Raw genomic sequence first — 26,897 nt, 5'->3', positions numbered from 1 at the left:
TTAAATAAAATAGGGATTCACCATATTATACTAGTATTTAAAGGCCTTCAACTTCAGATAGAGTTCGTCATTAAGTTATGAATTTATAACAAGTTTACAATCTAAAACCATAGACAGCATAAAATAGCCATAGAATAGATAAAGGTTAGCAAGATGAGTAGCAAAGATATTCAACTCCTATATAAAAAAAAACTAGCTAAACATCTACTGTTTATGCAGCTAATGTTTAATAGCAAGCGAATCCTCAATTTCAATCATCCTCTAATAATTTTTACTAGTTTGGTAAATCTATAGGCTCTCAATAAAATTCTTATATTTCTAAAAGCAAATAAAACCAAAGTAACTAAAATGAAACTAAATTGCCACAATTTTAAACACCATAGCCATTAAAAGAATTAAGTAAATCTTAATAGTAGCCTCACAGCTTTGCACAAACATAATATTCATCAACACAATACTCAATACATTAATAAAAATCAAAGTAGCCTTCATAGGTAATGCAGAATTACTTAGGTACGTCTGAAAAAGAAAAATAAGGAATGTAAGGCAATACACAAATGAAAATTAAAAAAGGCTAAGAAGTATCTAAGCGAATAGATTTTTCAAATGAAAGTAATTTAGATAATCTGCTACTTCAAGGCAAGGGTGAAGAGATAAAATCATCCTCCTCTTCTGAATTTACATCTTAGTAGGAATCTCCGGTTTATGGGGAAAAATACTCTAACGACTAATTAAAATAAAATGCAAAATTAAACTCTTAAAACCAAGGCTAATAATTAAGTTTAAAGTAATAAAGGCTTTCTGTCCAATCAAATTAAAGAGTGGATTCCTATATAAACTAATCTAAATAATAATAAGGTGAAATTACAAATAATTAATATTCAAGGCCAAAATCTCCCAACGAAATATATTCTTCACAAAAACAAAAACCTCTTTCAAGTAACTATTAAATTAATTAAATTATTGGTATCTAACTGAAAAATAAAATTATGTAAGATACTATTACAACAAGATATTTACGATACAGTCAAATCTGCTTTTTGAGGATTCATCTATCCATTACATCAACATTTATTTTTCAGGATTGAATTTTAATTAAGATTAAATTTATGTCTAAAATTTTTGCACAAATATTTTCCAATTTTACAGTGGCTATCAATAAATAAACAAGGATTGATGCCTAATTTAGCAGATTTGTGTATATTTAAAAAATTTTATTTTTAATCGAGTTTTAACAATCTCAAAAAAAGATTATTAAAATACATCGGTTAGAATTTTTGTAAGCAATTAATCAATATTTTAACAATTTAAATTCTATTTATTTTTATTAAACTAAATTGAACAAATATCATTTCAAAGAATAAAAAATACATCAATTAAATTATTTTTTTGTTTTTTTAATTAAAAAAATAGCTTAACCTAAAAAACTTGCAGAGACTTCTGAAAATTTTTATAAATCTACTAAAAGCCCTTACGAGAAATTAAGTGCTTAGACTCTAAAGAATTTTTATATCAGCAAATCCAAACCTTAAGAAAAACTCACGGGTAGTAGAAAACGAATTTATAGCACAAATCAATCAGATGTTTCCTATAATTAAAAACCATCCACTTCTTTTTCAAAAGCACCTCAATAGGATATATATTAAAATATTGATATTTCTTTAAGCTCATTAGATCCGAGAAAACAAAAATCTTAAAACCAAACTCCTTATGAATTCGAAGATAATTAAAATGAAAAAGAAGAAAAAAAAGAAGATTTTCATTCTTCTGTAATTGATTATAACTTTGATTTTGCCTAATTTTAAAATATGCAAAGGCCTCCTTGTCGTAAAAAGCTAAATACATTTAATGTAGAAGGAATAGGAGCAAATGTAAGTTTTTAAAATTTTAAGCTTAATTAAAATTTACATTAATAAAGAAGGGTCCTATCAAACCTAGGCACGACATTCAGCTAGGTGAATCAACTTAAAATCCTTTAAGACCTCCTTCTAGACATAAATTACCACCAAAGAGTAACTTTTAGCAGATAAAATATTTTAATGATAAATTAATATAAATACCAAATAAAGATTTAGGATTGGGGTTTAGTGAATCAGAAGAAAGTGGAGAAGATATTCCAGTGAAAGAAATGTTTCAAAAAACTTCAGTTGAAAAAAATGATATTATTTTTTCTAATGACTCAAGTATGAATTAATATTCTTTTTTCTATATATAATTAAGGAAAATGGATTATTTAAATAACTTTAGGCTTATTGAAACCAAAGAAACTTTCAGATTAATTTAACTTAGATTAATTTTCCTTACTAAAAAGCTAAGAAGAATAAATATCTAAGAGTAAAATAAAAATTTTTAAATAATTTTTTAAATCAATTTAAATTATATATTTTGTAGCTTTTAATCTTAATGAAGACAGATAATAAATATAATCAAGAGAGGTGTAGCTGACCCGTCCTAAATCAAGTAAATTTAATATTAAAATTTATATTTATCTAAAATTTTATTACAAAATTAAAATAGGCCGCACAAATAGATCAAAATCCCATATAAGCAAGTAATTGAAAGCACCCACTAAAATAATTTATAAATTTATTTATTTATATTTTATTTAATAAGGTAAGGAACAGAAACACAAACTCCAGAAGATCCCTTATTCGATGATGATTATAACAATAACGATATATTGAAGTAAAAAAAATATAACATAAATGAATATGTGAACTAATTAGATGTTAATGCTGAAGAATAGCTTGCAAGTAATCGTAGTCAACTTTAAGAAAAAGCTTAACATCAACAACATTAAAATCCCTCTATAGCCTCTAAAGTCTTAGTAGGATCAGACATAGTTATTAAACATAATGTTGCACGTAAAAAACCTAATTTAGAAAAGATATAATTACCTTTTGATACAAAACTTGGGGTAGAATTTATTGGTTTATTTGCTAATTATTAAGAAGGTGAAGCATCTCAAGTCTAAACACCATAAACTAATCTACTAAAAGAACAAGATGCAGATAAGTTGTTGAGATAATAATAATAATAAGCAGCATAATAAAAGAATTTTTATTCAACTCCTTCTCCTCACTTAGTTTAATCATAAGAGTATGATTTTGGACGTCATAAAGATATTAAACCAGATGAATTTGATGATTTCGAAGAGGAAGAAGAGGAGTAAAAATTTAACCCTCACTGATGAAATCCAATAAACAGATAACTAAAAATAACAATAAATAAATAAACAAACAAAGAAATAAGTAAATAACTACAAAGTGAAAGTTAAATAAAGTTATCGTTAAATGATGATTTGCTAAATTTAATTTTTATAATTTTTCAATTAAAAATTTTAATAAATAATTTAAATAAAAATCTATATTATAAAAAATTATGTACACAAATAACATAACACACAGAATTAATTATTTGATCTTAAATGATTGAATAAAAAATAAAAATAACTATTTGAATGTATAAACCTAATTCGACCAATACTGCAAGACTTCATGCTCATTAACTTAACTTTTTTATGTTTTAGACAAATTATGATGATTAGTATTGCTTACTTGTTTTTATATCAATATATTTTATAAAAAAATATTAAGAAGGAATTAACCTCTTTCGATCAAATTTTATAATAGTATTATATTGATGCTTTTCTTTTATTCGTTAAATTTCAAATTAAGAAAATGTTCAGTCAGTGTTTTATCTTATATTATTTATAAAATCTTACTTATTTTATGGAATTAATTGAATTTAAATAATTGATTAAAATTGATTGCATTCAATTTATCAAAGAATCTCTAAAAAAATTATTGATTTATTTTGAAAAATAAAAATATTAATTAGATAGATAGATATTTCAAATTTTTACAAATATCAAACAATATTTTAAAACTTTAAATTACATTCACTAATAATTCAAAATTGTCGAAGATGTTTATTGATAGTTAAGTTCCTTTCGTTGTAACCTCCTAATAAAGTAAATTAAGATACAAAAAAAAACTATAATTTAAAGGATATGTTTAAAATATTTCAAATAGATACACATATATTAAATCAAAATGATAAAAGTGGCATCATTTAAGCAAATAGTAGTTTTTAGTAGTAAGCAAATGAAATTAAAAATGCTATAAATAATAGAAGAGTTAAAACTATAGCAGATTGTTTAGCTTACTAGCCTGTTAATTAACAATAAACTGAAATAAGATATAATGTAAATATTTTTGATTGATAATTTTATATGATTTAATTTAAAGTTAAATTTAAATTATTGATGATAATTTTAGGATGTTGCTAGCTATCAGAGATAATAGTTTAATTAGCCTACCTATTAAAGAAGTGTAGAGAGGTGTCCTATACATGAGGAAAATATTAATGTTTAAGTTAATCCTAATATTATAAGATTTAATAATGATATAGAGTCTTTAGTAGTTGTTGAAAAAAGCAACAGATCATTAAAAAAAACTTAATATGAAACTGAATTAAGAAATCTAAGAAAAACTAATAGCAATTTAGAAAACTAATTATAAGATATCAAGGAATTCAATTATAACATGAAATCATCTCTTAAATAAATGTAAAATTTAGACTTTAATTACATATGTATGCTTTATTTCTATAATAATAAATTATAAAAGAAACAATAAACCCTCTTTAATATCATCTACTGCTACTAATAGTAATGCAGCTATTGAAAACAAGGCAACTTTAAAAAAGTAATTTTAATTTATAGTAAGTAGATAATATTTATTTTAATTATTATTGAATAGGCCTTCAATACCTCTAGCACCTACCTTTGTTGCTTAAAATAATAATTAATAATTAGATAAAACATCAGCTCCAAATTAATTCGATAATACAAAACTTCTTTCGTCAATGGTTTAATCTGTTACTTAAGATGCTAGACATGAAGCATTAAAGCAATAAGAAGATGGAGATGAAGTTAGATAATTTAAAATGTAAAAAATTAAAGAAGAAGAAAAGAGACAATAAATTATAGATGAGCTTGAGAAAGAAAATAATAAATTAAAAAATAAAGCTATAAGAGCTCAGTATGAAGCAGAGGAAAATGAAGAAAAAATAAAATAATTAGAGAATGAAAAGACTTTGAATTAAAAAGATGTGAAAAATAAATAGAAAGATATAAAGCTAAAAGAAAACGAAATCCTCAATTTGCAAACTAAAAAATCAAAAATAGAATCTGAAATTACTTCTTCAAGACTTGTTATTAAAGATAAAGAATCTGAAATAGCTAGATTAAATGAAAAGCACAAATTGAATGCTTCTGAAAGGCAAAAGGTAATTTTATATTTTTAAATAACCAAAAGTTCTAAAATAAATATGTATCAATTTTATAAGGTTTTGAAAGAACTTGAACTACATATTTAAAAGAGAAATATCGCTAACTTGGATTATGAAAAGATCAGATAAGATAAAGATAGGATTATGGAGGAATTAGAAAAAAGATAAGTGGACGCAAATGATAAATATAATGAGCTACACCAAAAATATTTGAATTCATAAAATGAAATTTAAGGTCTTGAAAGAGAAATTACAGTTTTATAAAATTTTATTGAAGAAGAAAAAAAAGAAATTTAAAAGTTATAAATGTAGCATAAAATCCTTAAGGATAAATTAGAAGAAATGGAAACATATGAAAGGAAATTAAGAAAAAAAGAAAAAACTATTTTAAGCTTAGAATCAGAATTAGAAATGGCAAAGAGAGAGAAAAAAATTGAAATAGTAGAAAAAGTAGTTGAAAAACCTGTTGTTATAGAAAAGCCTGTTGTTGTTGAAAAAGAAGTAAATTTAAATTTGTTCTAAAATATTCTAATTTGCATTATTTAATAAGGTGGTAATTAAAGAAGAAGTTAAAGTTGATGAACCTTTAGAGAAAGAATTAGCTATTCTCAGAGAAGAATTAGTATTACTAGATAGTGGTTTAAAAGAGAAAACAAGTGAAGCTGAATATTGGAAAAAGAGATTCTAAGACCAGGAGTTGTAAGGAAAACACAACGTTGGAGCTGTTTAAGATACCTATAATTCTGAAAAATAACAAATGTAAATCTAGTATGAAAAAGGTATCGATGAAATTAAAGTATTGTAAGGTAAACTAAATGCTCTGCTTGCTGAAATTCATACTCTTTCTAATATTAATATTACTAAAAATAGAGAAATATAAGATTAACTTCATCACTTAATTAAAAACAATTAGTCTTTAGAAAATCTTATTGTTGCAAATACTTCTTATAACTCTATTCCTATTTCTGTTTAAATTCCAATCTCTTCAAGATATGTTTCATATCACTGAAAAAGTTAAATTACATAAAAAACTAAATGGATAAAAAAGTAAATAAATTTTTCATTGAAAGAATATAAATAAATATAAAATACATTTGATATTAAATGCTTAATTTGTAATTACATAAAATCTTTTATTGCTTGTAAATAGTAAATTTAATTAATACTTCAAATCTATAATACTTTATTTTGAGTAGTCAAATAGAAATAAATTATCTCTTAAACTTTTAAATTCAAAAAAAAAATTTTATTTTTATTTTGTTGCTTCAATTAAGTAAATATTTAAATCCTTTTCCTTTAAAAAAAAGACAAGATATTTGCTTAAAAATATAAGAAAAATTTTACTGTTGTCTGATCATAAAACATACTTACTTTATTAGCTTTTATAAATATATTATATCAGATATTTATTTCAAAAAAAAAATATCTAGTGAAAAATATAACTATAAATTTTTAATTCTTTGGTTTTTGAAAATGGGAGTATCAATATCAATTACCAAAACATTGAGCTATAAACATTTTATGGTTGCTGCTGGGAGTGTTGGGATATATTTTCTGCTAAAGAAAGCAAAAGAAAAAATATAATTTTAGATTTAAAAAATGTGTTATGAAATAGAAAGTTAATAATGTGAAATTAAAAAATAACGTAGACCTAAATTTCTTATCTTACTTAGACATGGAGAGTCTGAGGCTAATATTGATCCTCATGTATATACTCATAAAGCTGATAATTAAATAGAACTAACAGAGAAAGGAAAGAAATAAGCTTCCAAATTAGGAGAGATATTAAATAAATTGATAGATAAAAACTCTAAAATAACAATGTATGTTTCACCACTAAAAAGAGCTATGCAAACTGCCTAGATATTAGAGCAATATTTAAATGTTGAAAATAAGATAGTAGATCCTAGGCTGAGAGAGTAAGAATGGGGAAATTTGTAAAAGTTTTAGCTTGATAAGGCCAAAAGTCTTTAAGTATTAAATGAAAGGAAACTTGTTTCAAGACTATTTTACAGATTTGAAACAGGAGAATCAGGATGTGATGCGTATAATAGAGTATCATCGTTTTGGGAGACTTTATTTAGAGATATGGATAATCCAAATAATTAAAGAAATAATAATAATAATAGCAATAGAATCTTTGTAATAGTATCGCATGGTATTATTTAGCGTTTACTTGTTTTTAGATATTTAAGGGCTGATGTTGAAAATTATGATACAATGCCTAACCCTTCTAATTGTGAAACTTGGATCTTAAAATTAAACTCAAAAGGAAGATATGATTTTCATGATAAAATTATTATGGAAGGTATCGAGTGAATTAAGTACAGGCTTTTAACTTCAATAAAAAAAGCTAATAAGTCAGATTTTAGGTATTTGTTAAAAAACTAAGTAATGAAAACAGAAACGTTTTTATATTCAAACACTATAAAATACATATTTTAAAAAATCAATATTGGAAAAAATAAATTTAGACTAGTTTAATCATGAATATAGCTTTAAAATAAGCATACGAATAAAAAAAATAAAGTCTTTGCTACAAATTGATAAATTAATTATGACTAAATATTAAAAAAATCAAATTTATTTAAAATAATTCAACTTTTTCATTTATAATGATTATGTTATAGTTAATTTTTTAACCATAAAAATAAATTGTTTTTGATTATTTTTTATCTAAAAACAAAAAATAAATTAAAACTTTTAAATAAAAATATTAACATTTATAACTGACTCTAAAAACCTTCTATTTAAAATTTTTTAGCTAAAAATATTTGAACAAAATAATTTTTTATAATAAATAGTTAATAATTTGTTATGATTATACACATTATAGATTATTTTTTTAAAGTAATTAAAGTTAACATAATAAATTGTATTCTAAAAATCAATATCTTTTAGATTAATACTATTTTTTTTTTTGTAAATAAATTAAATTTTATAAAACATAAAACTAATTAATAATGTAAAAGCTTTGATAAAATAGTTGCTTAACATAATATCATATTTTATAATATCGTTTATTGCAAATTAAACTAAAAATTGTAAAATTCATATTTCATTTTAGAAAATAAAAACAAAAAACTTGAATTAAATATTAAAAAATTTTAAATTAAGGTTAATTTTAAAATTAAATCTCAAAATTTTACTTGATTTTAAATAATAGGCTAGTCAGTTTTAGTTACTATGAAAATAATTTTAATCTAAATCAAATTAATCATAGTAGTAATTTATTTTGGATACATTCATTAATTATTGTCTCAAATCATAAATACGATGAATTTTGATGAAAATAAATTAATTTATTTTGGTTTCAAATCAAACCAAAAATTATTAAATTAAAAAAAATATCATTAGATTTTTTAAATGGAAAAAATACATAATTTTAAAAGTAAGATTTTGTCATTAATGACTTCAAAGCAAATCTTTTACTCAATTGCTATAATAATATGCTCTAGTTTATATGTTAATAGAAGAAAAATAAGTTCTTAATTATACTATTATTTAGGTTATTTATCTTACTAGTTTGAGACTGCTGCTTATAAATATAAAAAAACTTTAAGGCCTGATAAAATTATTATAGTTAGACATGGAGAATCATAAGCAAATGTTAATGATAATTTATATGCAGAGTAACCTGATAGTTAAATAGAATTAACTTAAAATGGTTTAAATTAGTCCTTTAAGATAGGTTAGCTTTTAAAATAAGAGATTGGAGAAAATAAAAACTTAGTTTTTTTTGTTTCTCCTTATTAAAGAGCATAGTAAACAGCACAATAAATTATAAAATCATTTCCAAAAGTTGAAAAAATGATAACAGAACCTAGAATTAGAGAGCAGGAATGGGGGAATTTACAAAAATTCCAATTAAACAAATAAGAATAAGAATAGGTTTTTATAGAAAGGACTTTGGTTGGAAGATTTTACTATAGATTTAAGTAAGGTGAGTCTGCATCAGATGTATATGATAGAGTGAGTTTATTTTTAGAATCTCTCTTTAGAGAAATGGATAGTTACTCGTAAGCTGCCAAATATGGATAGAATAGAGTGTTTATAATTGTAACTCATGGAATGGTAATGAGGTTGATTTTAATGAGATATTTCAAACAGCATATTTCTGATTTTGAAAAAATGGAGAATCCACTTAACTGTGAATGCTGGATTTTACAAAAAGATTAAAAAGGTTTATATAAATTTAATAAAAAAATTAAGCTAGAATAAGACTAAACCTTTTAATGAATAAACAATTTTAAAAATATTTAAGAATTTCTTTCTGAAATTAAAATGAAAAATTTATTAATTAATTCATACATACATAGATAGATACTAACTTATTAACTATAATTTAAATAAAACAAGCTACTCTTTATATTTATATTTTTGTAAATATGCCCATTTTTTATTTATTTTTCTAAAATGCCAAAAAGACTCAATACTGTTTTATGATTAATATTAATAATAATAAAGTCTGTAATATCAAAATTCAAATAAAACCTTCTTATTCAACTAAATTAAATACTTTTTTTGAATAAATAGTTTTTTTTACTCAAAAGTTTATTTAAAAATGTTTCCTTTTTGGCGAGATCGCTTTTCAAAGCAATTTATTGGATTTTGTTACAAAAATTAATTATCAAGCAAGATGTAATTAAAAGTTTTTATTTTGGTCATAAACATATTTTAATTATTGCCTAGTAATTATTAAAATATTGATGAGATTCACATAACTTTTCTTAATAATAAAACAAGATACGATTTTGTTATAATATAAAGATTTGTTTGATTAAAAAATCCCTATAAGACTTACTTTATTTAAAGATTTTTTGCTTTTAAAAGTAGTATAATTAATTACATATAATATTATTTTATTAAAAAAACTATTAAATAGATATAAAATAAAATTGATTAAATTTTGAATAAAAATTTATCCTAATTTAATGCTTAAAGATCATTGAATATAATTTAAAAACAATTTTTAATATCCAAAAAAAATTTAGATAAAAAATTAAATTATTGTAAAAAATAAATAAATTTCAATCAGATTACTCTTTGACGCAAGCAAATTAAATAAATTAGTTATTAATCCACATTTCTTTCTCATAAATTTAATAAATATTTTAACATTATTAATTTAAAATTTTTTGGAAGTTAAAAGTAAAAAATAATATTGTAAATAATATTAAACCTTTTCTTTCTATAGTAAGTGTTAATTAAATCTATAAAAAGCTATCAAAAATACTATTCTGCTAAATTGGAAAAATTTAATGGGAGTAATCATTCTAAATAGTTCATCTTTGCTAGTTTATAAAAGCAGTATATTATTTAGCATTAGCATCCAATTACTGAATCAAAAAAATGTAATAAATAAATTTAAAGCCACACATAATAAATGAATAAATCATGTTTGATATTTTATGGATATAATTAATAATAATCAATTGAACAATTATAAACATTATTTGGTAATATAATTAATCATTTTGTTTCTTCAATTAAAGGTAATTAATATAAATAGTTGAATAAATAGATATATTAATTACTTATAACAAAAAATACAATTTTTTAATAGAATTAAAAATTTTAGAAATGTCATAAATAAACAGCGATTTGTAACAGTATTCAAAAGGATTTGAAGGGAACAATATGCGTCGCAATTTGCCATATAATCTTAATTTGAATATAGCAAATGCAAGACAAAGGACAAGTAGTTTAATTACTATAAATCCATTTTAAATAATGTTTATCAATATAAAAATAGATGATTTATAGAATAGTAACCTCAAATAAAAATAGGAATAGTAGCAAGAAGATAAAGCGCATAAAATATAAACAAGTTAAAAGTTAATGTAAAAATCATGTAATATTAATAATAGCAAGTTTGATACTTACAGCTCAAATGATAGTTCTCCTTTTAAAATTAATGACTATGGAGTAGTATAAAAAAATATGACTAACCAATCAAATAACAGTTTTGGTAGTGATATTTTAATTCAAAAATAAAATAGCAACAATAGTTCAGATAAATATTTAAATGAAAAACCATCCCCTTCCAAATTTAGCAAATCAAAATTCAACTATTTAATAAATGAGTCTCCTTTATGTAGCAGCAATGATCAAAAAAATGGTAAAATGTCTTAAGGAAATGCTTATCTTTTTAATAACAATAATGAATTTGCTCTTGATTAGAATAACAATAGAGACACATCAATTCAAGCTAAAAAAGAGCTATTCCTTTCTAAAATGTAAACTTAGGCAAGCGAAAATACAAGCTCTTAGCAAAATACAAAATAATACTTTTTTTAGAAATGTGTTAGTGAATTAAACTCTCCATAAGCTTATTTTCCCAACTAAAAACTCAATTCTTATGGTATGAGTAAAGAGCAATTTTATACAAATAATGCTAAAACATGCATATTTGATTATCAAAGATCAAAAAGCAAATAAAATAGTTCTAACAATGAGTTTAGCAACAGTAACTCACAAAACTTTAATTATTATAATATTACCAATAATTAATTTAATTAAGCTATTGAGCTACCAAAGCTAGCCAACAAATCGAGGTCTGTTAATAAATTACCTCTTAATTTAACTACTAAATAGTAATATAGATAAAATAAAGATAAATGCTTAAATAGTTTAAGTGAATTTGATGATATATACTATGAAGAGAAAAGTTAAAATTAACAAACTAAGAAATATGATTCTAGTAATACCTAAATTAACTTGGTAAATAGAATAAATTCTAAATCTATGAGCAATTTAACTTTTGGAGTGTTAGACCGCCAGTCAATTAATCACTCTCAATACTAATAAAGACAGAAACTATTAAGATAGAGAGAAAAAGAAGAGTATATGTAAGAAGAAGTTGCTAAAGTTAAGTAGCTATGGTAATAGTATGAGCTCCAGAGAATAAAAAATAAAGAATACAAATAGTAATAAATATGGTAAAAATCTGAGCATGATGGAAGTATTGAATCTCCTTTGAAATATCAGAGACAAGAATAGCTAAAAGACTTAAAGACAAAGCACATTGAAAATAAAAAATAACAATTTTTTAATGAAATGATCTCATCTGTAAAAAAATCTGCTATTTCTACAAATTAAAATACTTCTTTAGTTTAATCTCCATTAGAAGGCTAAGGATTTTTATTTTCTGCTAGAAAGGTCTCAAATACATTTACTAGCACAAGTCCTGAATCAGCTTTAATACAAAAAGAAGATGTAAATGCAAAATAATCCCCAACTTTAATTGCAAATAAAAGCGGTGAACTTCTAGAAAGTGACAAACAACCATATTAAAGTTTTAATTAATAGTTGGATACCTAACAAATAAGTAAGACTTAAAGCAATATGATAATAAGTCCTGAAACTACAAACAATAAAGAAGAAGAATTTTGGGAGAGTATACACATTTGGGAAAATATTATCAAAGATTCATTTGAAATTATCAAAAAAGAAAAAATAGTATCAAGTTAAGAATTTAATTATTAGCTATTTTTAGATTTCTTGAATAATGTGGTAGGCAGAAATTATCAAAACAATGAGAAATACATGCGTGAAAGTTTGAAGCTGATTGGATTCACCCCAGAAGTGAGTGAGATAGTGCTTGAAAGAATTTCAAGACTTATGAGCGAAAAATATGGTATTAGTAATGACTAAATAAGTAAATTTAGCAGTTTGTACAATTAGTATGAGAAAGAATATTTAAGTTGGAATCTAATCGATAGAATGGGTGGAAAAGAAAGAATTAGTGAGGTCATCAACACTTATATCTAGCTTGTTAATTCGAACCCTAGTATAAATGGAGCTTTTAGGCTATTAAATATTTCTAATGACTCAATTGGGTTAGCTTTCAATTAGCTTTTGCACTTTGAAGAAAGGCGCCATAAGCAATATTTTAAGTCTGTTTAAAATTTTTTTAAACAGCCTCTTTATCGTGTTTCTCATACAAAATTTTTCTATGCAACTAAACTCTATTTTGAAAGAGCCATGTTTAAAAATAAAATTCAACCTCAATACAAAAATAGATTATTTTTACTTATTGAATAAATGAGGTACTTTGTTACACTTCCTCTTCCATAAGACATGAACTTATTACTTCCCAAGTAGAATAAATCCATAAATTCTGATCAATCTTCTTCTCCAACTCAGAAAAATTAAAATGAAAACAAGGTGACTGATACATATACTTAAAAGACAGAATAAAATGTAGAAGATTCTAATAATGATGAACAAACAACGATACCTTAGTTTTGTTACTAAATTGCTGCAATTATGAGAAGCGAGATGATGGCTATGATTAAAATAAAACAGGCATTAATTAAACACCAATCTATCTCTTTAAATAACAAAGTTGTATTTGAATAATATTTGACACAGTTGATATAAATTTTTGCTTTGAACAACAACGACTCTATAGCATACTTTGAGCTGAAGAATAGCGAAAAGTATAGAACTATTCTTTTACTGACAGATGACTTTTTTTATATTTTTTCTAAGCTTCTTATGGAAAATTTAATTAAAAATTTTCATTGCTCTATTTATTTTAGCAAAGATACCCACAAAAGACTATAACATGTTAAAATTTAGTTGAATAAATTAAATGCTTAGCATTAAACTAAACAAGATTCTTATTTTAGTGTCCAAGCTAATATTGAATCAAATTATTTAAATGGATCATGCTTCTTTCATGAGTTATTCAATCACCCTAATCCTATTGAGTTAATCTTAGACCGACTAGATGACATCTATCATAACAAAAGCGAATTAAACAAGTTATGCCCATTTAGCAAAGTTTCCCGTTCAAGAGATCTATGTCGCCACATTCTTAGCTACTTTTACCCATTTGTAGATTAAAATGGATATCCGGTGGATATTTCTTCGTTTGATTTCTAATGCTATATTAGCTAAAAAAAGTTAAAATACGAGTTTTTCGTTGAATTAAAAAAAGTCCTAAAAGATCTGTTCTTAAGTTATTTTAATTTCCCAATCACTTTAGTCTAAAGATTAATCTAAGAGTATCAATATGCTATTCATGGTATTGAATATTTTTAAAAGGGTGATAATGGAAATCTTTTTGGAATAAGAAGCTAAGAGAAAGCTGTTAAAGATTTAAATTACAATAACTAATATGATGATGAGAAATTAGAATTTTGAGATGATAAAAATCAACAAAGTATTTATAGCAGTTACTACTAAAAATTGTATTTTAAAATAATAATAAAATTTATTAAAATCTAGAAATAATTATACCATATTGTTATACAAACTAATTAATTAAGTTAAACACTAAAATTAAAATATATTTAGTCCACAAATATAATTAAAAAATTACTATTATATAATTGAATTAATGTATATGTATGTATTCATTCATTTTAAAATTAAATTACTTATTTCTTTCTTAAATGATTACAAAATATTTGAATTTTCCTAAAAAAATAATTTATACTTATACATTCATAATTAGTTTTTAAGAAATTTATTAATTTTTTAATTTCACAATTAATTCTAAATTATTTTAATACACTATTTATCATCTAGAGGATGAAATAATTATGAGATTATTTGGACTACTTTGTTTAATTTTATTAAATTTACAAATTTATTTTTTGAAAGATTACATTAAAAAAGGTATTTAATTTTTATGATTAAAAATTAATATGTTTTTGTTTTTAAATTTCTTCGAGTAATGAATAAATTGTTGCTTTTAAAAATAAATATATATTTGTTTATATTTTTTTTGAAATTTTACTATCATTTAAAATTATTAACAAGTGCTCTCTTTAATTTCGTAGCAATTTATTTTTATTAAATTTTAATTATAAAATAAATACAGTAAATTATTACACATTTATATAATAAACAATAAATAAATAAATAACAAAATAATTTTCATTCTTTACTATTAGCCTTAGGGTTGTCTCCTATATATACGCCTGAGAATATTAGTTCATTGTCTTTAAAAATTTATCCTTTTCCATGCCTTTAATTTTTATTCCATCCACCTATATATACAACTTAGTCTTTAGCATAACTCATTTTTCCAATTCCGTGACATGTGTCTTAATAAAATTCTCCATCATATATATCTTTATTCGAGTAGGTTAATACACCTCTTCCTCTTTTCATGTTTTTTTGAAATTCTCCTATGTAAACATCTCCTTCAAATGTAATTAGTTTCCCTTTTCCATGCTTTTAATTATTTTTAAAATACCCTTCATATAAACCTCCACTCTTAAAAAATTAAATTCCTCTTCCTTATTTTACTTTATCATCATCTAATTAATAAATACCATCACTATTTTCATCATTTATATAATACAGCTATGATTTGTTGTTTTCTAGTTCTTATAAATCATAATTAACCTGCTCACTAGTTAAGTATAATTTTAATATTTGATCACTAAGATTGCTAAAGCATTTACCAGCTATAATTAATTTACATTTCTTTTCCTTTAAAAATTCTTCATTTTTTTCACCAAGATAGATTTGTTGTAGCCATATTTTATTCTAATTTTCTATTTTTTTATTCAATTATTTCTCAAGTAGGTCTATGTACAAGATTATTGATAATTCTTTTTCATCGAATTCTTCCCTATTTTCTTTAGAATTTCGCTTTGATTTTTTTGCTGGACTCTTTCTTTCAATACTTCCCTACAAAAGAGGGAGCTAAAATTTTTGTATTTCTTCTGCCTCAAATCCTATAAATAGCCTATCCTGTATAGAATCAGCATAATTAATTAAAGATTCTGTGATTTAATCTTAATACATATAAAATTAAGATTTCTTATCTTGGCACTTGAATTGAATCTTATCTTAAATAAATTGAATAAAATCTTATCTATTTCTATTTATTTTAGCTTGTAAATCTTCTTCTGAGGAAATTGTGTAATATTCATGGAAACTGTGAGGTGATCCGTTGACAGAGCTAAAACAGAGAACACATCCAAATTTATTTTTCACTTAACAATTATCATCTACACAATACAGTTCTTTAATTCTTTTTGAATGCTCATAGCAACGTGGCAATTTATTATAATGATCATCCATACTTCTCTCAGGTTAAATAATACTGTTTCTTTCAGTGTTTACTTTTGTTATTTTTGTGAGAGCTTTTTTATCTAGAATTGAAATTTCTTTACCACTGATAACCTCATTATTTAAGCTACTGCTTCCCACTTTCCTACTTCTTACTTTTGAAGAAGCTGGCTATTAGGATAATGTCTAAAAATTTACTTTTTTGTTGTCTGAAGCTACAAATTGATTTATTTCAGCACCATTTATTTTGTTTGTGATTTCACTTCTGTCTGGAAGTAAAATTTTATTAATTTTACTACTGGAATTATTAAGGTTGTTTTTTTCATCTTGTTAGATATTATTTTCATTTAATTCTACAGATTTTGTTTTATCAGCAATGAAGGTGAGCTAGTTTTAGGTATTGAATAATTAGTTTGTATTAGTAAAATAGTTATTATTCGTCTTTTTTTTTAAAATCCCCTATTATTACCCTTCTTTACCTACGTATACTCCAGCTTGTTAAGCTGTTGTTACAAACAAAGAATATCTTTAATTTTCTTGCTTGCTCTTTTATTGGCTTAAAAAGTTTCTACTTTATAAAACTTTTTCAGCATAAGATATGGCTGTTTTTTCATCCTCTAGCCTCTTTTCTTAAATTTAGCTAATTTCATAATTTAAACTGCGACGAGCAGTATTGTTAGATATTTAGTATTAATTAGGATTTATTCTAATTTATATTGGTGATGATAAAGAACTCCTTGATTTATTGCTAGATTATGATGAAGTAGGAGAAAGAAAATTCTTTGATATTAACTATTTATTATTTTACTAGTTGTTTTGCTGTATCAATGCGTCAGTAAAAGACTGAACTAAAATTTTATCTTTTTTAGGTGTTATTATCCCTTAATCATCTTTTTATGAATTGCTCTGCAAAGAATTGTCAATGGATAAGTTTACTGATATCTATTATTCTTATTACTCACATATTGAATCCTAAGATAATTTAGGTTAATCATTGGCATTCGATTCTTTTTCAGGAGACTAAAATTCGAGTTATTAGCTATTTATTGTTCTCCTTCTAAAATTATTTTTGTTAGAAACTTATGATTGCTGACTCATCCTTATAAATAAATAAATAACAAACACTAATACTCTTGAGAATACAGATCAATAAGATTCTATTTGTCAATTAAAAGAAGTTTTTGAAATATTTGTATTTAATAATAAATTCACCTACCGCCAATAATAAATTTAATTATCGAAAATGTAAATTTTTGATGAATTTTAAAAATTTAATTTATGTTCAATTTTTTAAATCCGATTTAAAAAGAAGCAGTTGATTCTAAAGATACTAAAGCTTAAAATATACAATCAATTATTAATATACACATCTATCTATCTATATACAAACATATTAAAAAGTTATAAATTAATCATTTTTGTATTAGTAACAATCTATTTCTTTCTTTTTTATACTTTATATAAAATTTGAACCATTTATTTCATAGAAAATCATCCATATTGTCATTATTTTCTTAATCATTTGCATCACCGTTATTTTCTTAATAATCTTATTATCCTTAATCGTACTCTTGTTCTTAGTTGTTGTAATCTTCATTTTCATTATTTTAGTTTTATTAATCATTTTAACTTTCATCATTGTCTTGATAGGTTTTTAACTTTTTGTATGGCTATTGCTTTTCGTAATCATGGATATTATCATTTTATCTTTTTTGATTTAAATTTTGATAGTCTTCATTCTCTTAGAAATCATTTTAATTTTAAAATTGTTATTCGTCCTCTTCAGTAAATGCTATGTCGTTTAAATCTTACTTAGTTGCCTAAAATACTCTAATCATGCAATTAGTTAATGCATCAAGCCTATATTATAAATTATTTTTATTTTAATCCTACTTTAATGAATAAAATAAACTTACGATTTTCTTTGCTACATAGCAAATTCTTAAATGCAATTCTTGAAACTATACTCTTCTTAAATATGGCTTTTGGCTTTTATGCCTATCAAAAAGGCTGAACACTGAGGATACTTTTGATCTTTCTTTTTATAAAAGAAAGGCCAAGGTCTAATCTCTAGCTCTTAGGGTTTTTTTTGAGAGAAAAATTCAAACAGTGTAAGCAATTTAACTGAAAGTTTATCTTACTGAGTCTTAAACTCTCTCATAGTTTCATCGCGCTCAATTCTAATCAAGTCTATCTCAATAAATTTGGTATACTTATTTAAAAAATCTTCTTCCTATATCAACCTATCCCATGGAGCTTGTCCTGTTTTAATTTCTTCTTGAATAATTCTGTTTGCTTCCCTAAAATAATTTTTTAAAATATTTAAATTTTATAATTTACAAAATCGATTGAAAAATTAGAAATCTAAACATAAAAATGAATTGCTTGATAAACTTTTAAAAAAATAAAATAATATTTCTACTTTATTTTATAGTCAATAATCTCCAAATTTATTTTTTTAACTCTTTCAGTAGAATTATATTCTGGATAAGCAGGAGTGTAAATTGACATTTCAAATTTTTAGTTTTTTTATCTCTCTTCAGGTTAGCTAAATGGCCCTAACAGAACCTCCATAGTTGGCCATTTCCAAGAAGAATATTATAAAAAGAATTGCTCTATGATTCCATTAACTTCTAGGTTGGGGAACATTTGGCATATTTTAGCTAGCAAAAGTGCCCAACTTATACCACCTAAATAGCCTAATCTGTTTTCATAAATTCCATTATTTCTTGCCCATATTTTTATAACCTTAAGAGATTCTTAAAATCTCTGCTTGCTTTATTGCTTATCCTCACTGTGCTCAGTGACGTACCTTATAATAGCTTAGTTACATCTATAACCATTTATACTCAGCTTATCCCTTTCATCCATCATAGTTAAATGTGTATCAGGTATTTGCTTATCAATATCATCTGGCAGAGTTTCTACATCAAGCTATGCAAAAGAAATATCTATAGGTACTCCCTGGATTTCAAATTACATAATAGGAACTTTTGCATCAATAACGTTATTATGATATTCTACTCCATCCATATTTGAAATCATATCATAAAGTTATCCATTAAAATGTTTGAATCTATCAACAAAGTTAGGTGCAATACAAACAAGATCAACATCACCATCTACACTTGAAACACCAAGAAAATAACTACCAAAAGGCAAAACTCTTGCAAGTTACTAACATTTTAAAAAGAATTTACATCTCTGAAATTTAGCAAAATTTCAATACTAAACTTAAGCATGCTTAGTAAAAAATAAAAAAATAAAAATAAATACCATGTGAGCTACTTGCTCAGGGATTTTTCTCTCATTAATGTTGATATTTACCATCCACTGATTTACTATTTCTTAAATTTTCATAATAATCTATTCCTTTAATTTCTCTTTTTCAGGATGATAGAAGTATTTATCAATCATCTACTTGATGTAGCTGCTTTCCTAATAGTCTTGTTCTTAAGGATATTCCTAACTCAATATATATCCTGGTTCAGCTCGTGGATCTATGTTACTCATATCTTAAACTAAAGGGTTAATACCACTCATTTTATGCTTTACTAATTATTGACAAATTTTATATTTTTAAAGAATTGTTAAAGATACTTAAAACTATCAAATTATAAAGATATTGATTTGTTTATAATTTATTAGATACAATTAATAAATTGCTTTTTACTGAGAGACAATTTTTAAATTAATTATAATAAATTATTATTTTTTATTGATATTATTATGATAATAATTTTATTTTCTTTTTTTAAACAAATATTCTTTTAAAATAAAATAATAATAAATTTTTTTTAATATGCTAAATAAAAATTTGAATTGAATATAATTTTTAACTTAATATTTCTAAAAAACTATTATTTAATTGAGAGTTTGATAAAGAAAACAGAAATAAAAAAATGTTCGCAAAGATAATTTACTGTTCATAATTTCTTAAAAATATTATTAAGATGAAATATTAATCTAATAAATTGTGTAATGAAAACTGGCATTAGTTATTTTAAAACAATAAATCAACTTGATTGAAGAATAAGTATATTTTAAATTCCTAATAAAAATTTTTAATGAAGAATTTTGGTAAATATTCTAATTATTTTCATATCAAAAAATATATTCTATTTTATAAATTACATAAATAATTAATTTATTTTAGAAATAAACAAAAGAAATTAAAACCTTAATTTTCAATTAATTAAATTAAAATAATATTAAATAAACAAAGAACTGAAAATTTTAATTTATTTGTTTTGATAAAAAGTGATATAAACATAAACATATCCTGATAATAAATAACTCAAATTGAATATCAAATTAAATTAAACATTTATCTATGTAAGAAATTGAAACAAATTAATTATGAAATTCCTTAATTTTTTCTGTCATTGTATTTGCTACTTTATTATATTTTCATATTATTTTAACTACTCTAAAAATCCCTAATTCGGATTTGTTTTCTATCTTTTTGATTTAGTTAGATTAAAAGCTTCTTAAAAAGTCATTTAATGCTCTTTCATTAAATATGCTATAATAATAGTAGAACTTCTTGAGGCACCTGCAAAGCAATGGACTAACACATTATTTTTACTTAACGCTTATTTTATAAAGGATATAGCTGCTTCAAAAAAATGAAGTATTTAGAAATTTGGGTGATCATAAATTTCTAATGTCAAATGATTAAATTCTTTTGTATCCAATTTAATTTAGTTTTCTGGTTCATTACCAATTGATAGAATTGAAAATATTTTTTCTTTGTTGTTTTACTTAATGCTATCAGCACCGTAAACAGATCCTAAGTAAAGATTACCTTTTAGTTTTTCGTTTTAATCTAATTTAATTATAAGATTTATATCTATAGGCTGTTTATCCATAATATTTTGTGGATTTTATATATTCCAAATGTGACTTTTATTTTGAGATTAAAGGAATTTATTTTATAAAATACATACAAAAGCTTTAGACAAACAGTACTTGCATAATATTATCAATTTAAATGTAGGAATAAGAATTTATCAAATATATTTATAAATATTTGATCTCAATTATAAAATAAAGATATCACTTATCTATTCATATAAATACCAAAACTTATAGTTTTTTTAACTAATTCATTTTTTTAAAGCAAAATTAAAATAAAATTTTGTAATTTCAAATACCAACTCAAAAGAGTTAATATTTTTAAAAAAATTTTCATATAAATTACAGTGTTTGCAGATTATAATAAAAGAAATAATTTTTTAATTGTTAATAAGAAACTCTTCATTCTTATGAAAGGTTTTCACCAAAAGCAAGGGTGTTTGTATCTTGATTTTCTAACAGGAGAAATTATTCATACTATTACTCTAAAGGATACATATTATATTTTTTGCTTGTACTTCTGAATATTTTTTAAGCTGTTTTCCTAAATAACTTCAAATTGTCTCTTAACTTTTTAGAATATACTCTGGAAAATAAGCTTGGATACCTTCTGATAAGATTACTAAATATTCTGAAAGATTAAAGCTTTAGCAAGGATAAATAAAAGAATGATTTGATTATCAAAATAGTCATATAGACATAAAAAAGAAGCATAAACAGTAAAACACCATAGTAAAATATACTTGCAAAGTATTTAGAAATAGTTATATTCTCATATTTTGTTTGGTAAGAGTAAGATTATTGCATTGAGATAGAAGCAAGTAAGTATAAAATAGAAAGTATAACTGATGTTACTTCAATTCTATTTAAATGATTAGTCTAAAAAGGCATTAATATTAATACAAGAACTGCATACAGAGATAAAAATCCTGTGTAAATAACAATAGCCAGAATCGCTTGAGTATCGAGTTATTGTAATAAAAATGTAAGCAAGTTAGAAAGCAAAATTTTACAGAATTACCAATAAAAGTAACGTCTTTTATATTCATCGAATAGAAAACCTAATAGGCGTATTACTTTAATTCTATCTAACTTTTTTCTATAATAATAAAGCACAATGAAAATAACTAATGGACTTAAGATGTTAAAAAATATTAAAGAAAATATCCCATAAAGCTTGATTTTTTAAGATTATGCTTCTTCACATTTTAAATTTGTATCTATAGAAATATAGCTATTTTCATTAGTGAGTTTTAGGCATTAGAGAGATAAAATAGAGAGCTAAAGTACTTATTGCTGGAATACAAATAGTATTAAGTAACAAATGCAGTGGAATGTTAGATAAATGAGATTAAAAATTTGGTATTTTTTAAACAAGGTTATTAATAAAAACAATAGAAATAATGTAAAGCTAATTACAAAAGGTGTAAAAATAGCAATTTAGAGCTTTAAGAATCCTATACTGTCAAAATCCATGAAAATTTTTTATAAAAAGCAATCATAAGAAGAGTGACTTTAATTTTGAAGAGGATTCAAAAAGGAGAACATCTAACTATCAAAAGACGTTTCTTCTTATTCGTTGAAGTTTATAAAATAGTAAGCAGATATATAAATCTAAAAGTTAAAAAGCAAAATTTTAATGTAAACTGTAGCCTGAGATTATTTCATAAAGCTTGTTCCAATGTAGACTATTTATAGTTTCTAAAGGTATGTCCTAATAATTTAATTCCTCATTCTCTTATAATTGCTTGACAAAGCAAATAAAAATATAATAAATTGCAAAGCAAAGGCAGATATATAATAAACTTAATTGTTGCTCAGAGAGCTGCACTTCACGCACTAAAATTATCTAGTCTACCCATAGAAATCACCCCAGACTATTCCATTTATATCACATGTTAAGCACTAATCTCCTAAATATCCTTCTTTGCAAAGAGAGTTTCCAATTCCTTCCCTTCTTGAGCTGAAACAATTTTAAGGGCTTAAGCTACATTAGTAAAGAGATGATTCATCACTAGAAAATTCACTTCTCCAAAATCCATTATTTAAGAAAGTGGTGGACGCATAACATTAAGAATAATAGAAAGAATTGCAACTTTAGCAGTTATATTCTAGTTCATAAGAAAATTATCCTGTATTACAATAAGTACACTATTTATAAATTTATTGCATATAAATAGTATTTGTTTGGCTCATTCCAATTCCGCACTATTGGGAAACATTAAAGCATCCTTTAATATAATTCTGTTATTAGTTATAAAAATAATCTAACATAACAAAATCAACTAATGATCTTGAAGAACAATCTAAGTTATTGGAATATGTTGTAACTAAATAAGGATACGTAATATTTGGAATATTAAGTGGGAAAAAATTCTATTTATCAACAGGATGTAAGTAAGAATATAAATTTCCTATTTATTGGTCTAAAGAAAAAGTGGTTATATTTGCTATAAAGTTGTTGATCTTAAATTTTATAATATAAAGAATACCATACATTAGAGTGCTTTGAAAGTAATCTATATCTTCTGGAGGAATTATTGATTTAGTGTAATTATTTGGTTTTATATATAAGGGTGTTTATTGTAACTACTAGTTATATTCAAATATTGAATCTATTTAAAATAGATCACATGTACTGTGTTATTTATCATAATTAAACCATTAGCATTGAAAGACATCTTAGGAGCAAATAGTTGCTTTATTATTTATAAATATTGTGTTTGTAATTTTTGAGTAGTCTTTGCTTGATGTGAATACAGCTCCCCCGATTTTACTTTTCTAATTAATAAATGTGCAATTTATTATTTGTAATTGGTATGCCATAACCGCACCGCCAAAATATTCACTAGAGCATGAATCAAAAGTAACATTAGATATTATTAATGGAAAAGTAGATTGTGAATATATAGCACCTCCATTATAAAGGGCTTTGTTTCTATAAAATTATGAGTTTTCCAGCATTAATTAAGCACCATAATTTATAATCTCAATAAATCTAATATTGTTGTTAACAAAATCAACACTGACATTGCTAATGTTTAATTGAGGATAATTATAATTTTAATTAGAAATTAAAATTAAAGATCTTTATTCACTTTGATATCCATTTTCTAATTCTTTGAATGACTCTGAAATTTATTTTCTATTTTCACTAATATTTTATTTATTATCTTCTAAATATGGAATTATAAATTGTTTTAGCTGTATGACTGAATTTTATGTTTAGTTTCCTATTTCTAAAAGTGGTAATTTTGATTAAAATATACTAAAACTATCAGACTTGAGATCTTAAATTATCAAGTTCAATACTTAAGGATAAACAAGAATTGCTTAATTTGATTTTAAATTTTATAGTAATACCTGCTGAATTTAGCAAAATTAACAAATTTAAAGATTGAAGTTTACCAAACTTATATCCAAAGTAACATTTTTTAAAGCTAATTGATTAATAGACAAAAATTATACTTAGCTATTTTTACAATTATTTAAAAAAGCTAACCCTTAGCTATTCTAGTAGATTTAAACATTCTCTATATAGATGTTTAATTCAATTTTTTATTATTCACAGAATTATAGAACTTGCGTGACATTAGTGTTATTTAGTAATATATCTAGCTTGATTGAACTTTAACCATCTAATTGTAAAATATAATTATCTATTATATTATATTAAACATTTTGATCAACTAAAAGTCTTTCAAGTGAACTTTGTGAGCTAACACCTCCAAAGAATAATAGAGTAATCTAGCATAACATAAAAATATGAATAGTAAAATAGGCTTAGCCTTTAATCATAAATTTTTTAATATTATTTAACTTATTCTTCATTTATCTAATAGAAAAGATATTTTTTTATTTTTTTCTTTTATTAAAACAAAAAAGAATAAACAAAATCAGTAAAAAATAAGAAATTAAAAATAAACTCACCACAAAAGCCTAAAAAAGTAAGTTTGTGATTTAAAAGATAGATTATTGATCCTTTCCTTATGGAAAAAAAAAATTAATAAATACAATTGTAAGTATAATAAATATTTAGTTCTATTTAAATAATTTTAATTCAAATTTATTAAATGCAAAAAAGAAACAAATATTTTTTAACTTTTAGAAATAATTTATTTTTTAATTTATAATTTTAGATGATGATTTATGAAAAAATTTTAAAAATTATTCTATTAGCATAATTAACATAAATCAATTAATTTTTCAATTTTATAAAAGAATTTAATAAGACTCAAATGTAAAGCTACCACAACTCGTTTTATCCAAATCATTTTTTAAATTAAATTCAATAATTATTTGAAAGACTAGTGAAAAATCAAATAAGTCAATAAATAATAAAAATGTTTCTAATTATTTATGTAATTAAATTCTTAAATTTAAAAAAAAAACATAAAAAACTTGCATGAGCTAACTTGACAATCGAATACTTTACTAAGACTTTGAATTTAAATTTAAGAAAGTTATTAAGTTTATTTAAAAATAAATGTTAGTGAATAAAAAACTCTATCAGTTTTTAAGGTATTGCAATTTAATCTCATGAAAACTTACTTCTATAAAAACATAGGAAAAACATTTTTTTAAGAAAATACATATTTTAACTTTTTAAGTTTAATTTAGTATCAAAAATTATTTCATTAATTTTACTTTGCTTTCAATTTTTATTCATATTCTTTTAACTACTTCATAAACCCATAATTTGGACCAGCAATTTGCCTTTTTTGTCTAACTAATTTTAAGGCATCATCTAATCCAATATTGTGATGTTTCATTAAATATGCCAAAACTAATGTAGTACTTCTTGAAACTCCTGCAAAACAATGTACTAAAACATTAGTCTGTTACAAATGCTCATCTATAAATCTAACTCCTTCATCAAAGTTTGGGCTAAGATTAAAAGAAGGATCGTCATTTGCTTCAATAATTTTATGTCTAAATTCTTATGGGTCATAAACTAAATTTGTATTTGAAGCTACTGTTAAAATTGCTTTTATCTATTCGTCATTTTGGTTTATAAGATTTTCAGCAGCCCATATATTGCCTAAATACAGTTTACCTTTTTCTTATTATCCTTCTTAAGTTTTTAAAATTAGATGTTTATCTTCTCCGAACATACTTTGGCTTTGCTTTTTAAATTTAAATTTTTAATATACTCTTTGCTTTTTGTTTAAAATATTATTAACCAGTTACTAATTTATTATAAAATAACAAATTGAAGGATTTTCAGAATGTTCGCAAACCAATATATATTATAAGATTTATATGTTTTTGTTGAATAAACAAAATTTGAACTTTTTATTTATTCAATGTTTCTTCCTTTAGTTTTATTTGCATTTAATAAAAGTATGATTTAACATTTTATTTTTTAGAATCTTACTTCGATACTTTAAATCCCAATAAATATACACCAATTTCAAATATAATTTTTTGGGTATAAGAACCTAATAAATTAATAGTTTAATTAGCAAAAACATTTTATAGGATACTGTTAATATATGAAGGTTTACAGTTTTTAAAATTAGAAATTATTGCTTTCTTTTGTTATTTAAAATTTGGTTTTAAGATCTCTTGGTTTTGTTATTATCCTATTTTTTTCTTAGCTCAGGATTTTCAGATTTAAATTCTATTGCATTAATTATTATCTAATTTATATTGTATTTTAGATAAGAACTAATCATATTTTGAAAATTATTTAGCTAAAAATAATT

General features: G+C 23.1%; 9 protein-coding genes across 9 annotated transcripts; 5 read left to right on the top strand and 4 right to left on the bottom strand. All coding sequences in view use genetic code 6, as the record gives it.

Annotated features, from left to right (window-relative positions):
- Nucleotides 1-11: 11 nt before the first annotated feature.
- On the top strand, nt 12-3,190 carry TTHERM_00149960 (hypothetical protein; the record flags this gene model as incomplete). The annotated part of the gene is made up of 8 exons (XM_001021631.2): nt 12-939; nt 1,414-1,871; nt 1,919-2,012; nt 2,070-2,183; nt 2,248-2,334; nt 2,392-2,460; nt 2,518-2,551; nt 2,614-3,190. The coding sequence occupies exons 1-8, from the start codon at nt 78-80 to the stop codon at nt 3,188-3,190; spliced, it is 2,295 nt and encodes a 764-aa protein (XP_001021631.2). The 5' UTR covers nt 12-77.
- Nucleotides 3,191-3,927: 737 nt separating this feature from the next.
- TTHERM_00149950 (hypothetical protein) lies at nt 3,928-6,304 on the top strand (the record flags this gene model as incomplete). The annotated part of the gene is made up of 7 exons (XM_001021630.1): nt 3,928-3,973; nt 4,035-4,207; nt 4,281-4,570; nt 4,632-4,709; nt 4,764-5,292; nt 5,353-5,796; nt 5,846-6,304. 7 exons carry the CDS (start codon nt 3,928-3,930, stop codon nt 6,302-6,304), a joined length of 2,019 nt encoding a protein of 672 aa, XP_001021630.1.
- A 245-nt stretch (nt 6,305-6,549) lies between these two features.
- On the top strand, nt 6,550-7,943 carry TTHERM_00149940 (histidine phosphatase family (branch protein 1)). Its single transcript, XM_001021629.2, has one exon. The coding sequence runs from the start codon at nt 6,769-6,771 to the stop codon at nt 7,612-7,614; it is 846 nt and encodes a 281-aa protein (XP_001021629.1). The 5' UTR covers nt 6,550-6,768; the 3' UTR covers nt 7,615-7,943.
- Nucleotides 7,944-8,612: 669 nt separating this feature from the next.
- TTHERM_00149930 (histidine phosphatase family (branch protein 1)) lies at nt 8,613-9,728 on the top strand. Its single transcript, XM_001021628.2, has one exon. The coding sequence runs from the start codon at nt 8,662-8,664 to the stop codon at nt 9,532-9,534; it is 873 nt and encodes a 290-aa protein (XP_001021628.2). The 5' UTR covers nt 8,613-8,661; the 3' UTR covers nt 9,535-9,728.
- A 1,150-nt stretch (nt 9,729-10,878) lies between these two features.
- On the top strand, nt 10,879-14,448 carry TTHERM_00149920 (hypothetical protein; the record flags this gene model as incomplete). The annotated part of the gene is made up of 2 exons (XM_001021627.3): nt 10,879-10,996; nt 11,051-14,448. 2 exons carry the CDS (start codon nt 10,879-10,881, stop codon nt 14,446-14,448), a joined length of 3,516 nt encoding a protein of 1,171 aa, XP_001021627.2.
- A 738-nt stretch (nt 14,449-15,186) lies between these two features.
- TTHERM_00149910 (MORN motif protein) lies at nt 15,187-17,430 on the bottom strand (the record flags this gene model as incomplete). Its single annotated transcript, XM_001021626.3, has 1 exon — nt 15,187-17,430. The coding sequence occupies one exon, from the start codon at nt 17,428-17,430 to the stop codon at nt 15,187-15,189; it is 2,244 nt and encodes a 747-aa protein (XP_001021626.1).
- A 383-nt stretch (nt 17,431-17,813) lies between these two features.
- Nucleotides 17,814-19,875, bottom strand: TTHERM_00149900 (poly polymerase central domain protein; the record flags this gene model as incomplete). The annotated part of the gene is made up of 4 exons (XM_001021625.2): nt 17,814-18,192; nt 18,249-18,632; nt 18,755-19,509; nt 19,609-19,875. The coding sequence occupies 4 exons, from the start codon at nt 19,873-19,875 to the stop codon at nt 17,814-17,816; spliced, it is 1,785 nt and encodes a 594-aa protein (XP_001021625.2).
- An 839-nt stretch (nt 19,876-20,714) lies between these two features.
- Nucleotides 20,715-24,987, bottom strand: TTHERM_00149890 (dual specificity phosphatase domain protein; the record flags this gene model as incomplete). Its single annotated transcript, XM_001021624.2, has 3 exons — nt 20,715-21,237; nt 23,048-24,552; nt 24,598-24,987. The coding sequence occupies 3 exons, from the start codon at nt 24,985-24,987 to the stop codon at nt 20,715-20,717; spliced, it is 2,418 nt and encodes an 805-aa protein (XP_001021624.2).
- An 836-nt stretch (nt 24,988-25,823) lies between these two features.
- On the bottom strand, nt 25,824-26,303 carry TTHERM_000149889 (tyrosine phosphatase; the record flags this gene model as incomplete). The annotated part of the gene is made up of 1 exon (XM_012798973.1): nt 25,824-26,303. The coding sequence occupies one exon, from the start codon at nt 26,301-26,303 to the stop codon at nt 25,824-25,826; it is 480 nt and encodes a 159-aa protein (XP_012654427.1).
- Between the last annotated feature and the right edge of the window lie 594 nt (nt 26,304-26,897).

This window comes from Tetrahymena thermophila (assembly GCF_000189635.1).
Source record: "Tetrahymena thermophila SB210 genomic scaffold scf_8254545, whole genome shotgun sequence".
Classification (NCBI taxonomy): Eukaryota; Ciliophora; class Oligohymenophorea; order Hymenostomatida; family Tetrahymenidae; genus Tetrahymena; species Tetrahymena thermophila.
This window is presented reverse-complemented; position numbering and strand designations above follow the sequence as displayed.